Genomic DNA, 14,018 nt, shown 5'->3' with positions numbered 1-14,018 from the left:
ACCACGACAAATTCTACAGCAGACTCTCAGCTTTCTTTTTTCTTTCTTCTCCTTCAAGCACCACCCCCACCAATGCTGCGTTTCTTTGCTACACACGGCAGAGGACTATGTCCCCTGTCCTCGGGTCGTGAGTTCTTCTCACTCCGAGACTACTCGCAAATGAGAAATTCGGAGGAATCTTCAACATCCAACCCGCGTCTAGTCTTCTAGGAGAATAGACGCCGGTACTGCCCGTGAGGGCCTGGTGTGACCTACAAGACACACCTGCACTTGGCATCAGAAACATCGGGGCACCAGTTTCATCCCTTGGGGTGTGCTGGTGGTTTTCCCTTTGGGAGAGTCGGTGCGGAGATTGTGTGTGAAAACACTTTAGTGCAATACGCAGCATACCTTACTCCTCTTCTTTTCTGGGTTTCGGCTTGGTTAAGAAGAGGATGGTATCATTCGATTCCGATCATTCTGGTGGGGGTGGTGCTTCACTTTTTTTTTCCAAGGTCAGTTTTCTCTTCCTTTTCTCCCTACCATCTCTATCGGTGCATTAACTGTGCGCTGGGTGGGGCTGGAAAGAATGGATTTTTTGGCGACTCTGCTAATTGTGGGGTTGCGGGCTATGTCCTTGCTAGGTCTTGATATGGGGTCTTCGTTAGACAAGGCAACATTTCTAGCTGGGTGATGGATGAGGTCGGGGTTACGCACAAGGGTCCAACCTTCGTAGACTTATAGTGACAATAATAAATAACGGCTAAGCCAACATTTACAATCCTTTACTTAACTGAGACGTGGAGGGACATGAACGGCTTTGTAAGAAGTGAAAAAATTAGACCGCTCGAAATGTATTTCGAAATAGACATTGGAAAGAATATGTCGTCCCTTTTGTTCCCGGGACATATCGCAGAAAAAGAAAATTCATTGCCGCCGTGAGAGGTTTTCCATTATCATAGGGGCTTCGTTTTGGTATTTCCCTACTCGGATCATGTCCTTTATTCCTCGTCACCAATCTATATATTCGAGTTAGTATTGTTCGTGGGGGGTCGACGAGTGTGAGGTCGTACCTTGGGTGCCAGATAGAAACGCAGGTGACCGCTGCCAAGGCCGTACTCAACGAGCAGAGGAACCTCCTGAGAGAGATGAAGTGTTACGGAGGTGGAGAGGTTGGATGCCTTGCAGAAGTTGACAAGGTACTTAAGGGAGAAGGTCAGAGCGACAGGTTCGGATAGGTTAATGGTGACATTCTGCTCGGGCTTGTCGACGTTTGTGTGCTGGCGAACGGTAACAGAGCCGTTACCAATGTCACCCTGGCAGGAGAACTTAACTCCCTCCTTGCTAGCCTCAATGACGACTTTTCAAGGCAAATTAGCACCTCCCTGTCATGCGACAGTTTAATTAGAGAGATGATCACTTACCGGACTCGGACAGAGCATTCAGATCTCTGCAAATGCGCTGGAACTCAGCAGAGGGCATCTCGACAGAGGCAGCATAATCAGTTTCAGGAATGGCCAGGTGCTCTTGGTCAATGTCCATAAGCTTGATATCATACTCGCTCAGACGATCAGTCTCAGCACTCTCGAACATAAGATTAACAGCATCGGGAGAGTCCTCGGCCTTGAGAGTCAGGATATCTTCATTTTGGGCGGCACGCAGGACCTTGGTCAAGGAAGTCAGGTTGATGCCAAGCGCGATGTTGCGGTCGCAGCGGTAAGGAGAGAAGCCCTCGGCGCGGAGCAGCATAGAAACTAGAGCAACGTGGGAGTTGTCCATGGCCTGAAGGGCGATACCGGAGTCATTGCAATCGAAGTTGCAGTCTTGGACCAAGTCCTTGACCGCGTCGACAACCTGGTCACGAAAGCGTTAATAATCATGCTCGACATAAAAAGAAGAGAGAGGATTCAACGGAAAACTTACACGCTTCAGCAGACTGGCTTGCTCGAGACGGGCTTCCAACACTGTATTTTCGCCGTGTTAGCTGTGCCTTCGCAGACGGTTGGGAGACGGATTTCTGTACGCACTGGTGATGAGGAGTATGTGTCAATTGTTTTAATTTGTGTATTAAGAGGCTGAGGAGTAAGAAGAAGAGGTGCTCGCGTCAAATTGACGTGGATGAGAGGTAGAAGATGATCGTGGAAGAGTTGTTGGCAGAGGCAGAAAGGACAGCGGTCTGAATATAAGACAAATCGCGTCCGAGGGTTAGTGGGATCGCGCGCGAGCGCGTCACCCCCACTAATTGCCGAGGGCGGTAATAATTAGTTACCGCCAGTTGTTTCAGGCATCAATACTTCTGTGCTAACTAGTAACTATTACGAGACCGTAAAGCTATCTATTGTATGGCTGGGACAATTGTACTATTCATGAATAGGTCTATAAATGATAACCTTTGTTGTGCCCGTACAAAAATACTCGCAGCCTTCGTCCAAAGCATATTGTTACCGGCATGGCTTTAAAGACTCATTGTAATAGATAGAAAGGGACGGGAAGTATATCCTGAAGAAAAGTTACAATATACATATAAGTCAAATCCCAATATCTGAGCTTTGACTATGGGAATTGCAGACAATTTGAACCTCAAGCTCGGTAAATGTACAAATGAAATGAAACCCGTGACAAAGTAAGCCATGGGTCTTGAGTGGAGCAAGAAAGAGAAAGTAGAAGAATAGAATCCCTAAGAACACCGTAATCGCCGGATCCTTCTAAAGTCATTAAAGGTATCGTTAAAATTTCAACCAATGGCGGTTTGAAAGCCACGCCTTGGGTTGAAATAGAAAAGGTGGGTGGAAAGCAGGGCCATCCTCGACAAGAAAGTTGAGGCTGCTTAAATGCTGGTCACTCGTTTGGACTGGTTATTACGAGGACGCTGCTTGATAACCATTTCCAGCTCTTTGAGCATATTTGTGTTGGCGTCCACTTTTTCACGGGCCGCTGCTTGCCTGACACGCTCCTCTCGGACACGGGCCAGACGTTCATCTCGAGTTAATGATGCTCTCTTATTCCTCGAAGCAGGAAGCACGACGGCCTCGAAAATCTCTTCGTCATCAAGACTTTGAGTCAGATCCGGCCGCAGATCACCATTCAAGGCCTTGAGGGCATCAGTGGGGCTGCCTTCGACGGCCGTGGTACCACCGAGACTAGGTGTGGGCGATACTGGCAGCATCGTGCTCGAAGGTCGTGAGCGGTCAGTAGCACTAAGGCGATCTTGGCTGTGAATTATAGCAAGCTTGTTCGTCTCCCATTCTTGGAGTAGACCGCGAAGATCGTTTCCGATTGTTTCGTACTGCGCGAGAAGCGTGGTCTCAAAATCGTTGGGGTCGGGCTGGTCCATCGCGCCGTTCATCTCCTCGCAGATGATGTGCATTTTTGCATGTAAGGATCGAACACCCTGTGATAAAGAGTTGAGTCTCCGAAATTGCGCACGCATATTCTCCTTGCTTGGAGATACAGAAGGTAGAGGGGAGGGGGAATTGCATCCCCTGCACAAGGTTAGCTAAAGGTCGAGGTTGCGAGAGTATCAAGGGACAATCAGAGAATACTCACTATCTTCTTCGTTCAGAATATTAGCCATCTTAGTCATGCTTGAACCTGTAACCGCAGCAAGCTCGCGCATTTCTTCCACGGCCGAACTCCATCTTGTAATATCGGAGCCCCCTCCATCGGCGCTGAGTGCCAGCAGACAGCATAAGACGCTCTTTCGCATAGTGTATAATTTGCCAAAAAGGTCACGTAGCGAACGCAACGAATATTGGTCGTCCAAGTTTCGATGCGACAGACTAGCCTCGATTGCTTCGAGATCATCTAAAGCAATGTCGTAAATGTCATAATATTTTGCCAAATTGGCGTCATCTGTGAGCGGACGAAGAGTATTTTGCGAGTTGACATAGCGTTCAAGCATCGAATAGAAGCATTCGGACACAGCTCTGCGAAGCCTCAAACAACGCCGCGTCTGGACTTGATCTTCCAGCCGACTGATTGGCGGGAGGGGAGTGCTTCTATTAAGACCGTCAGTAAAGGTGCTAATTGGTGTGATAATCAAGATCCTCCTACATTCTATAACCTCTCGAAACAAGTTCAACCTCCTGTATGAAGACTACTGAGGCTGATGCTGTCGAGTCAAATCCTTGCGCATTCCCAACAAAGGTCCCAGCAGCCTCTACGGCCTGGTGTCGGAGGTACTTTAACCACTGTCTTTTGGCGAACGCATAGAATAAGACGCCGAGAAGTGGAACTAGAATAAGCAAGACACCGACCCTCCTTGTGTTGATTCCGGAACCCGTTTTGGAGCGTCCCCAGTGTAATAGCCAAGCAATCGAAAAAGAGGTCGCAGCCGTAACGATAGCACCATGGAGACCGAAGGTTGTCGATAGGGAAGGTAGTTCAGCGGGCTGGGATGCTGATGCAACGTCGGAAGCTGATGTGTAGGAGGGTGCGCTGTGTTCGTTCAATAACTGAGAGGCGACGATAACGTATCCGAACTGCTCCAAGAATCTCTCGTTGTCCCCTCGTCCAATGCGGGCGTTGAGTGCTGACTATGAAAGTTTCCCGTTAGCTAAATTCGTAGGCGAAACCACGCAATAGGAGCAAAAAGTCTTACAGAGCAAGCGCTATAGAGCTTCTCAACAGCCACTCCCTGGCGCGTATTCTTCAGGTCCAGAGGCTTTGGTAGCTTATTCCGAACTCGATCTTGAAACCGCGACGCCCCTCGTGGGGCAAAATTGGAAGAAGCCGCATCTTGTTCGTCTTCTGTGTGTGCTTCGTCCACAGGCCAGCTCTCTTCATTCTCTCCCTCTCCTGAAGACACCGAGTCAGCCTTTGTGACGAGTTTATAGGTAGGAGACGGGGACCAACCTTGGAGGTAGTCGGCCAAAGGCGAGTTTTCATATACGAGGGACTCCATGGCCGTAGATCATTCCGGAGCGAGCGAGGAATGGAGAGGAGGGGGAGAAAAAGCGCGTTGTTGAATCTGGTGATCGGGAGGGGGAGATTCGAAGGTGTGGAAGGCTCGGAAGAACAAGGCGCGCGCCTATTGGCACATCATCAAGATGCTCAAGGTCAACACTCTCTAGTCACAAAGAAGCTCAAGAAGTAGGTCATGGACAGTTGAAACGGACAAGGAATGTAACAGACGGCCACGTTGAATGTCTGGGGAAAGGAGAGGTCACGAGAGTTTAATTTAGGGCAAAGACCCACTCGCCTCCTTTTTACGATGTCATGGTTGGCTTCATTGTATTTGGATATGGGGATTTTCTAAAGCTGTGATTGGTACGAATGACATGAATTGTAGCTCTCAGACCACATTCTAATATTATGATCAACTGGGCTGATGATTTGGTGACTTGCAGGAAGGTATTTTGCCTTGCCGTATATACTATGTATAGTTAGTACGGAGGTGTATTATGTACGTAGTAGGTGTACCTGCATCAGAGGGCAATTCGCACTGCCCGGTGGATCCAGCCTAATCAGATCTAGTACTGTACACAACTGGAAGATAGTGTATGTTCGGAAATATGTAGCTGATTTTTGAATTGAGGAATCCAGGAGCAATCGATAATGGGAACAGCCTTAGCAGATTGCTCATAGACTATGATGATGGAGCAGTCCGACGTGAGGGACCATTAGTTATATGCAAGTGTGTTTATATCACGTGAATAGCTACCAGCGATTGCAGGCCCTAAAATGCATAGGATATGTGCAACTCGTGAATTGGTGTTCTAGCAATGGTCCATGTAACCTTAAACTAGGAGTTCAGCTATTAATGTGCCCGTACATAGCAAGAGCTAGTGATTTGGAGAAGAAGAGACGCCCAAAAGTTCCTTTTGCTGATAGTTTAATGCCTGAGGCACGACATTCGGCCTGAGACTGCTAACATGAATAGTCAACTCTCACGTGATATGCCCCGCGGTGATGACATAAGCCTAGTTGCCCTGGACAACAGCGAATATCAACAGAATCCAATCAAACCGAGCAGCCACAACGAGGCACGCGGGGCTGCGCGTGGATGAATGGACGTGTTGGCGTGTCAGTTCCATATTGGAATATCTAAAAGTTGGATATCCATCTCTCCCCGACCAGTCTAGGATTTCCAACGACAACCACTCGACTCACCGCTCCTCCGACGATCAATAAACTGCAAGGGTTGACTAGAGGACAAGTCTTGGATCCCATATCCACAGTTCTTGTACTTCATCTTATCTATGTCCTCATAGCCCAACCCCACACTTGCGTCTTTGAATATTGCGTCAATATGTCTGGCCTTCTTGGAGAAGCTTTCACGCCATGTCCATCGAGATCACGGTCTTCGGGCAGTGGTAGCGAGGCATTTGACAGTTTCTTGGAAACCGATTCGGCCTTCGAAGCGACAGCACAGATCGAGTTTACCACCGAGTTCAGGGAACCGGTTTTAAGAGGGTCTCGTCCACGGAGAGCTAATTGCCCTGGCTCCAATTTCCAAATACATGACGATGCAGTCGAGCAATCAGTTGGCGAAGCTAAATTGGGAAAACGAAGAAGACCGAATACTTTAGCAAAGCCAGCTTCACAACGTAAATCTTCATTATTAGCTCACCCGGCCCAACGGTTCCGCCCGAAAGCCACTCTTGCTTCAAGTTCATCCTCTCATCCTGATAAGCATGAGAACGATGCTTCGCCTATGATGCAACAAGCTGAAACAAAACCCGCTGGTGTGGCTATTGCCCAGTCCAATCATGGCCAGACCCGCGAGGATAGTCATGAACATGCGTTGAAAAGGAACGTGAGACGGAACACTGTGTACATACCTTCAGATGACACCACGGTCGCCAGCGTTTTTATGGGGCTTTTTAGCCCACTGAAAAAGCAGCAAGCAGCACAACCCGAGGCAATTAGAGATACACAAGTCAACACATTGGAGGATCGAATTGCAAAGCGTCAAGCTCGAAAGTCTTTGATGACATCTGCTAGGAAAGCTCCCTTACGGCCAAGTACGAAGATTGCACAGGAAGCCGTGACACGAGTCGACATAGCTGGTAAGAATGGTGGCAAGGAGAATATCCCTCCCGGAACATTGATTGGTATCGAGGGAAAACATTCTTTCCAGTCTGCGCCCTTGTCGAAGTTCAGCCGGACTAATACTACACCTGCCTCAAGACCGGCTGGGCATAATGACAATAATCGATCAAGCACTGCCAAAGTCAGCCAGTCTTCGACACGACTTCAATCCCAGAATCCCCGACCTCGCAGTGCTCTTGAAGAGAAGCAAGGGAATGCACAGGCGTCATGCTCATCCTCTTCCCGCGAGGTGTCTGGCTCTGCTCGGGCTAAGATAGCAATCAAGAGCTCGGCATCTTTGGATCGTCGCACGTCTGCCCTCTTGAATTGTTCCGATCATTCCAAGTCAATTTGTACCCGGGGACCTGGTAGCCTTGCATCCGGGTCAAGAAATATCAACCATCAATATCCAAGATTGGTGGAGAATACTACCAAGCCTTCTCTGTATGATGATAATTGGCTGCTTCACCAAGAAACTGTAATCACGCAGTTGGCGAACTCCCTGCTCGAAAGTACGATTGGAGGTTCAACTCCCTGCAGTCTGAGTACTCTTCGACTTGAAATGCTTGAGCTGTATCATACCGATTTTTTTGTGCAGCTTCATAAGCGCCTTCAGGCATCTCTTGCATGTGGAACTTTAAGCATTCCAAAGGAGCTTGTTTCCCGGTATAGTCGTCTCAGGCAAGACATTGGGCTTCGACGCAAATTTCTAGACATCTGGGTGCAATCATACGATATCCGTGTTCTCGTTTCTGCTGCAGAGGCTATCATTGGACGGAGAGTATCTAACGATTCTGATTTCGTCGAGTTTGAGATCACTAAGCCAGACGGTAAGATGTCGAAGGATCTTAGGAACACTATTCGCAAATTGGAACGCTTTTTGGAATCGTTTCTTCTTCGCAACGAAGATATGGGCCCCGATTTTTTCGAATCTAGGGGGGGACACAACAGAGGTGCAAGCAAAATTCTACCGTCGAACAGTGCTTCGAAGCATATTATTCGTTGCCCTACTTGATCAAACTACTCAGAACTCCAATACAAACTCCCAACAACCGCTATTTCGTCGCGACTCGTCTTTTAAATCCTCCACCGAGGTTCTTCAGGCTCTCGCCCGTGTGCTGTTACCTTCCTGTGGAGACATATCGAAGACTTTAAGTCATCTTGGATGCCACTTAATATACGAACAGCACAGACTGCGAGAATATGACTATCAGATCAAAAACCTTGCTGTGGACCTTAGAGATGGTGTTCGATTGACACGAATTGTGGAGGCCCTTTTCTTTTCCCCGCAACAACGATCTGATAACGAAGATCGGACTGGAGCCACCTTTCAGGCAGGGGAAGCTCTGTCTACCATTGGCGATGAGACTGATTTTCCCCTGTCGAAGCTTTTGAAATACCCGTGTGAAAGCAGAGCTGCAAAGGTCTACAACGCACAGATTGCTCTTTCTGCATTGAGTTCAATAGCAAGCTCCATCTCCTTCTTGGGTGAGATTCGGGCTGAGGACATCGTGGATGGTTATCGCGAAAAGACCGTTGCTCTCCTGTGGGCGCTTGTTAGAAAATGGGGCTTCACTGAACTCGTCGACTGGGAGGACACAAGCCGGGAAATTGCAAGACTGAAACGCAAATGCGTTAAGCTACTTGGATATGAGAGATGCCAAGACAAAGATTGGTTCGTTGGTAATGATCTCGACAATGACGACGAATACATTCGAATGCTTCGGCAGTGGGCCTCCTTATTAGCTGCATTGAAAGGTCAAGTCGTGACCAACATGACAACCAGCTTTGCCGACGGGAAGATTTACGAAAGTATCGTGGACGAGTACGAGCACTATATTACCGGGAGTGCTATCCAAAATAATGCGACAAATGTTGGAAAGTCCCGGTGTTTGGAATCACGTCTGCAGCTGCTGGGATGCAGCTCTCACTTTGGTAAGTGATTTCGCACATAAAGCTCACTCTCTGACGCCCCGCCCACTAACAATGAGTAGCTCAGCTTGTTTGTCCTCACAAGCCATCCTCCCATGTTCTCGATAGGGACTTCACTTTGGGAGCTCTTGCTTTCCTCTGCTCAAGATTACTCTCTGCATCAAAATCTGCACGAGCAGCCACAGTCCTGCAACGTGAATGGCGAGCTCATATCGACAGACGAAATGCCTTACGACGTGTCAAGGCTCATACCCTTGCTGTAGAGTGTGCGGCTGCTGTTAGAGCTAGAAACGAGCTTATCTGGGCAAGCCAGGTCATCACTCGTTGGTGGCGAAATATCAAGGTTCGCGAGCAACGCAAAAGACTGCGCTATACACAGTAACGCAATACTGAATCACAGAATTCAAGTACTTTGATGCTTCCCAATTCTCTCCTTTACTGCTTTCCATGGTCGTTGTGAGAGCCCTGGGTCCTTTCTTTGACTACTTGGATCCCATGAATGGCCATGGTTTTCCTGTTACTCTGCTTCATGGAATTTACGCATCCATCCTGGCGATGAGAGCTATTCATGTGGGCTTCGCGTTGTTTACAAATACCCTCTTTTGTTTTCTTTCCTAGCACCTTGATTGTGAATTGATACACTTCGTGCCTTCACGACAGCAAAAAGAAAATGATATACATGGTGATGAACATAACATGCTAGTACAATTCCTAATCTTCATTCACTACTAGTACAGCCCTGAAGTGTAGTACTACTCCCTAGGGATTGTAAGTTTGCTGTGTAGCAAGGACGAGAGCTTGGAATTCTGGTATAAGTGCTTAAACGACAATATAATACAAAGCATAGAGCGGCATGAGTGGAATGTGACTGCAAAGAAGGGAAGGGAAAGCCGAAATAAATCTGGCTATTCTCGGAATCCGATTCAAGTTGAGATGCCCGGCCAGTTTATCTTTTTCATGCTTGGACTGCCTGCCGGCTTGAATTCGTTTATCAACGCTATAACGAATCATGTTAGCAAGTCTTCATTTGTTCGGGAGAGGTCAATACATACAGGACCGCCGGGACCGCCAGGGCCTCCTGGGCCTCCATGGTGACCACCGGGGACTCCTTGAGGACTTCCAAATCCATGGCCACCAGGGACACCCTGAGGTCCTCCAAATCCGGGACCTTCTCCAGGTCCGCCGTGGTGATGGGGTTCACCGAATCCAGGGCCGCCAGGGCCTCCATGGTGACCAGGACCTCCAGGTAGACCACCCGGTCCAGGCTGGTGGTGATGGTGACCTCCCGGACGGCCGCCTGGAGGAGGTCCGCTAGGGTGATCGTGGTGGTGGTGGTGGTGATGATGGTGTGAGAAGAGACCCATGTTGAGATGTGAAGTAATCAATGATTGACTTCACAATCGAGGAGACATTCGCAGGTCTTAAGTAGTACAGAAGACCGGAATAGCCTCGGGTAAAGAATATCCACTTAGTGGCTCATTGTCGTGGTTTTGCCAGTGGTATTTGAATACGTTCGTTCAATTGCGTATTCAGTCTAGTATAAAACTAGAGTGCCAAGGCTCTCCATCATGCCAAAGGTTTTGCTATGCTCGCTGAGCGTAGCGGAATATTTGGTTGCCTAGGAATCTCTGGCATTTGTCGGAGATGTGGGACGAGGCGAACAAAGACGCCGCGTAGAGCTGTTTTATAGATCTACGGCTGTGGCTGATGCGGAATTAGGGTTTGTCGCCACGTTATTCCTTAATCTCACCATAACACCCCTTGGCATCAACATCATCATTATCTAGACTCACTGCATTACAATACTTTAATCAAGATAATTGTATAGAATTTAGTGCCTCTTTGCAAAGACTGCACAGGCAATTTCGAGCGGCAAATCCTGTACAGCCCTACAACCCTCAAAATCAACGCTAATGATTCTTAACGGACCCACTCCGAGTAGAAGATGGCGCCGAATGACGCGGCCCCGGAGATAGACTTACGCATGGTTTAATAGTAATCGGCTTGAGCTGAAGTATGAATTGCATCATTGACTTATTGGATTTTGGTGCCCGAAACGCATCGTAGGGAGTGCATGTTCCAGAATCTATCTATAGTGCCAGTTGTGTTGCGGAAGACCGTTTGTGTCGACGTAAATCCTTCGATGCCTCCCAGCCCACTTTTGTTTTGTTCCTTTTCAACAATTCAATAATCAGAGATCACCATAAAAGCACCATGTTCGAAATAGTCAAGAGTTGGTTTCAACCGGCCCAAGAGCCCCCTATCGAGAACCAATGAAACGTCAATACTCTCACTATGGAACAGCCCAGTAGTCCACTCGAAATGAACAAGACCGTTACTGAACAGCCCGTATGCAATCACATTTCCTATTCTCTCTTGAGTTGAATACAGGAGTAACTGGTTCTTATTACAGGAGGCCGCTCAGTCTATGGATGTTCATATGCGCGGTGGAGGTGCAGGCGAGGGTATCTGCTGTGGAATGTGAGTACTAGTACAGCGCTGAGTTGCCGAGAAGAATCAAAGCATCATCGTTAACTTTCTTTTCCGGGTAGCTGTGCTGGTCTCTGCTGCTTTGAGTGCTGCGAGTGCTGCTGTGGAGATTGTTGCGGTGATGATGGACCACCTGGTCCTCCAGGACCCCCCCGGTGGTCGTCCTCCGGGTTGGTAAAGCAAACGAGCCCAATTACTATCATCATCCCACTGTATGAGTTTTGCCGGTGGATAATATTGTATCGTATTTTGTCTTCATATTTTTGTTCTCTTATATGTATTATAATGCTTTGGCTTCGCCGGGTCGATATTTGGACCATGGGGTCCCTTGCAGAATATGGGAGAGGCCTAGCCCAACGGACTCCAGCTCAACAAAGGCCTCTTGGCACCATTGATATTTATCATGAAGCCCATTCTGGTGGAAGAATTTGGCAGCCATAGATACCGGAAAGAGCAACTTTTTCACCCCCGAGTATATGCATCTCTGGTTGTATCAAGTAGGCAACGCCGCGGCAGATCTGATCAGCGTAGAACTCGACATTCTTCATATAAATATCGCCTCCTTCAAAGCCTCCTTTGCTGTTATATGATGAGCTTTTAGTACAGAAATCTTCATGTTGAGTAAAGGATTTCCCTTTGATCTCGAGTCCAGAAGAGAGGGAATATATGATAAGCTTAGCGGCCCAGTAAAGTGAATGCGCCACGGCAATCTCCCGGGCTATAAAGTTGTATCGTTCAAAGAAAATCTTTTTACTTTTCCCCTAAAAATGAATTTCAGTGTCATCTGGTATGTTTGTATAAAGTGGATCTCCGAATATCGATTTTAAACGTTGGTACCATGACGCTGTCTGGCGCTCCAGATCCCAGCAAAGCCTTTTCAACCTATGAAGATCAGAATCGAAACGTGCATCTTCCACGAGCTCTATGAGAGCGGTACAGTGCATCAAAATGTTAATGATCTCATCTGTTAGGTTATTGTCCTCTCGGAGGGGTGTTAACATTTGCCACATCGAGCACGAGGCAAGAGCGGATCTAGATTTTCTAATTGCGTGAAATATCTGTTTTGTAAAATGTGAGTTTGAGCTTAATGAATAAGAGATTGCGTACTCACATTCGCCAATTTTAGGTGGCGTAGTATCATCTTGGAAATCTCATCTTCGACTAGGCTCTGATGATGTCGAGCAAGAAGAGCATTAGCACCCTCCATGTGCGCCATCCAACCAGAGAACCCGGAAGTGCAGTTGATAATCTATAGTTGTAAGTCGTCTGCTGCGTATACTTTAGTCGCCAACGTAGAGGAAGCTCACTTCATATAATTGGAATATAAGGTTGGCACAGAGCACCTCTTTAACCGGAAGTTCACAGCGCGATATTGAGCGAGCAAAGGTGCGGATGGCTTGGTTGTAAACTCTTACTCCATTATTTACCATGTTTGCATCATCGAATCTTTTCCCTACAAATACAGATGCGAGAGCCGTAACCGCTCTATCCAGCAACTGACTCTTTGGGGCACGGAAAAGATTCAATCAACTTTGAGGATCTTTGGCAACGAAAAGAGATCTGGCTTGGGGTTTGAGACGGGATATACGAGTCGATATATATTGAGAACAGCTGAGTTCGAATCTGGGCATTCACATTGATGACGGATATTGTAGGAACACCATCCCGTAGCGATGCCGATTGCTTGGATTGTTTGGGGGAGTCTTTTCGGTTTCCCAAACTGGTGAGCCATCTTTCGATTCACTAAACGTATGAATGAACTTGGCACCTCGACCATGACCTTGACAGCGATGGCTACCGCGCAGACACCGAGCACATTCAGGTCGTTGAAGATCACACCACGATCGATATGTTAGGTTGGCTTTACTCTGTAACGGCGTCACTGCTTCACCTATAGCTTACTTTTACCTTTCATTTCCTGTATGCAATGCAGCCGCAAGACCTCCAGGGAGCACCAGGCATGACAAAAGCGTTTCTGATCGAATATCACAGTAGCAGAAAATGGCAAAAAGATCATCCACTCCCCGGAATCCCATCTGTCCGGACCCCGAATATCTCTTCTCTATTTGGACGTAAATATACATAGTAGTACATAGTCGAGGATATCATGTAGCTTGAATTTACTCCACGTTATTATCAGTCATCCCTTAAATCAATTCTACGACCACCCACTGATAAAAAAAATAAAGTACCTGAGGATGCGCAGCGCACGATCTAAGTTTTCCTTATTGCTCCTCAAGGCTCTAAAATTGACAAAATGCACAAACCACTCGAATTAGGGCTTTTATCAGCGATGAGGAGATTGGAACCTGGAGCTGATTCCTTCTGACATGTCATTGAAGATACATTCAGCCTATATTTGATCTGGTCAAGTCTGCTAATAGTCATTAAAACTACAAATTAACCATCGTAGTTGCCTTGTGATGGGCACTTCGGTCGTAACTGCCTGTTTGTACTCAAGAATCGCCCAATACCCAAATTGTCCAGGACATTTGCAACTTCTTCCTGGACATCCCCACTACCTTTGCAATGCTAAAATAAATGGGGTAAATCCTTGTCGCATTTTCATACAGGCATCGATTCAG

General features: G+C 47.4%; 4 protein-coding genes across 4 annotated transcripts; 2 read left to right on the top strand and 2 right to left on the bottom strand.

Annotated features, from left to right (window-relative positions):
* Positions 1 to 980: 980 nt before the first annotated feature.
* On the bottom strand, positions 981 to 4,882 carry N7469_007814 (uncharacterized protein; the record flags this gene model as incomplete). Its single annotated transcript, XM_056646732.1, has 8 exons — positions 981 to 998; positions 1,053 to 1,339; positions 1,404 to 1,833; positions 1,903 to 1,943; positions 2,842 to 3,461; positions 3,522 to 3,977; positions 4,033 to 4,514; positions 4,580 to 4,882. The coding sequence occupies 8 exons, from the start codon at positions 4,880 to 4,882 to the stop codon at positions 981 to 983; spliced, it is 2,637 nt and encodes an 878-aa protein (XP_056498283.1).
* A 1,347-nt stretch (positions 4,883 to 6,229) lies between these two features.
* On the top strand, positions 6,230 to 9,325 carry sha1 (putative calmodulin-binding protein Sha1; the record flags this gene model as incomplete). Its single annotated transcript, XM_056646731.1, has 3 exons — positions 6,230 to 7,841; positions 7,948 to 8,946; positions 9,006 to 9,325. The coding sequence occupies 3 exons, from the start codon at positions 6,230 to 6,232 to the stop codon at positions 9,323 to 9,325; spliced, it is 2,931 nt and encodes a 976-aa protein (XP_056498282.1).
* Positions 9,326 to 9,934: 609 nt separating this feature from the next.
* N7469_007812 (uncharacterized protein) lies at positions 9,935 to 10,307 on the bottom strand (the record flags this gene model as incomplete). The annotated part of the gene is made up of 2 exons (XM_056646730.1): positions 9,935 to 9,940; positions 9,996 to 10,307. The coding sequence occupies 2 exons, from the start codon at positions 10,305 to 10,307 to the stop codon at positions 9,935 to 9,937; spliced, it is 318 nt and encodes a 105-aa protein (XP_056498281.1).
* A 931-nt stretch (positions 10,308 to 11,238) lies between these two features.
* N7469_007811 (uncharacterized protein) lies at positions 11,239 to 11,611 on the top strand (the record flags this gene model as incomplete). Its single annotated transcript, XM_056646729.1, has 3 exons — positions 11,239 to 11,292; positions 11,357 to 11,408; positions 11,496 to 11,611. 3 exons carry the CDS (start codon positions 11,239 to 11,241, stop codon positions 11,609 to 11,611), a joined length of 222 nt encoding a protein of 73 aa, XP_056498280.1.
* Between the last annotated feature and the right edge of the window lie 2,407 nt (positions 11,612 to 14,018).

Source organism: Penicillium citrinum (assembly GCF_028827155.1).
Source record: "Penicillium citrinum strain IBT 23319 chromosome Unknown utg000007l:1.0-2040159.0:1.0-2041076.0, whole genome shotgun sequence".
Classification (NCBI taxonomy): Eukaryota; Fungi; Ascomycota; class Eurotiomycetes; order Eurotiales; family Aspergillaceae; genus Penicillium; species Penicillium citrinum.
The sequence above is the reverse complement of the archived record's forward strand: the minus strand, read 5'-3'. Positions and strand labels throughout refer to the sequence as shown.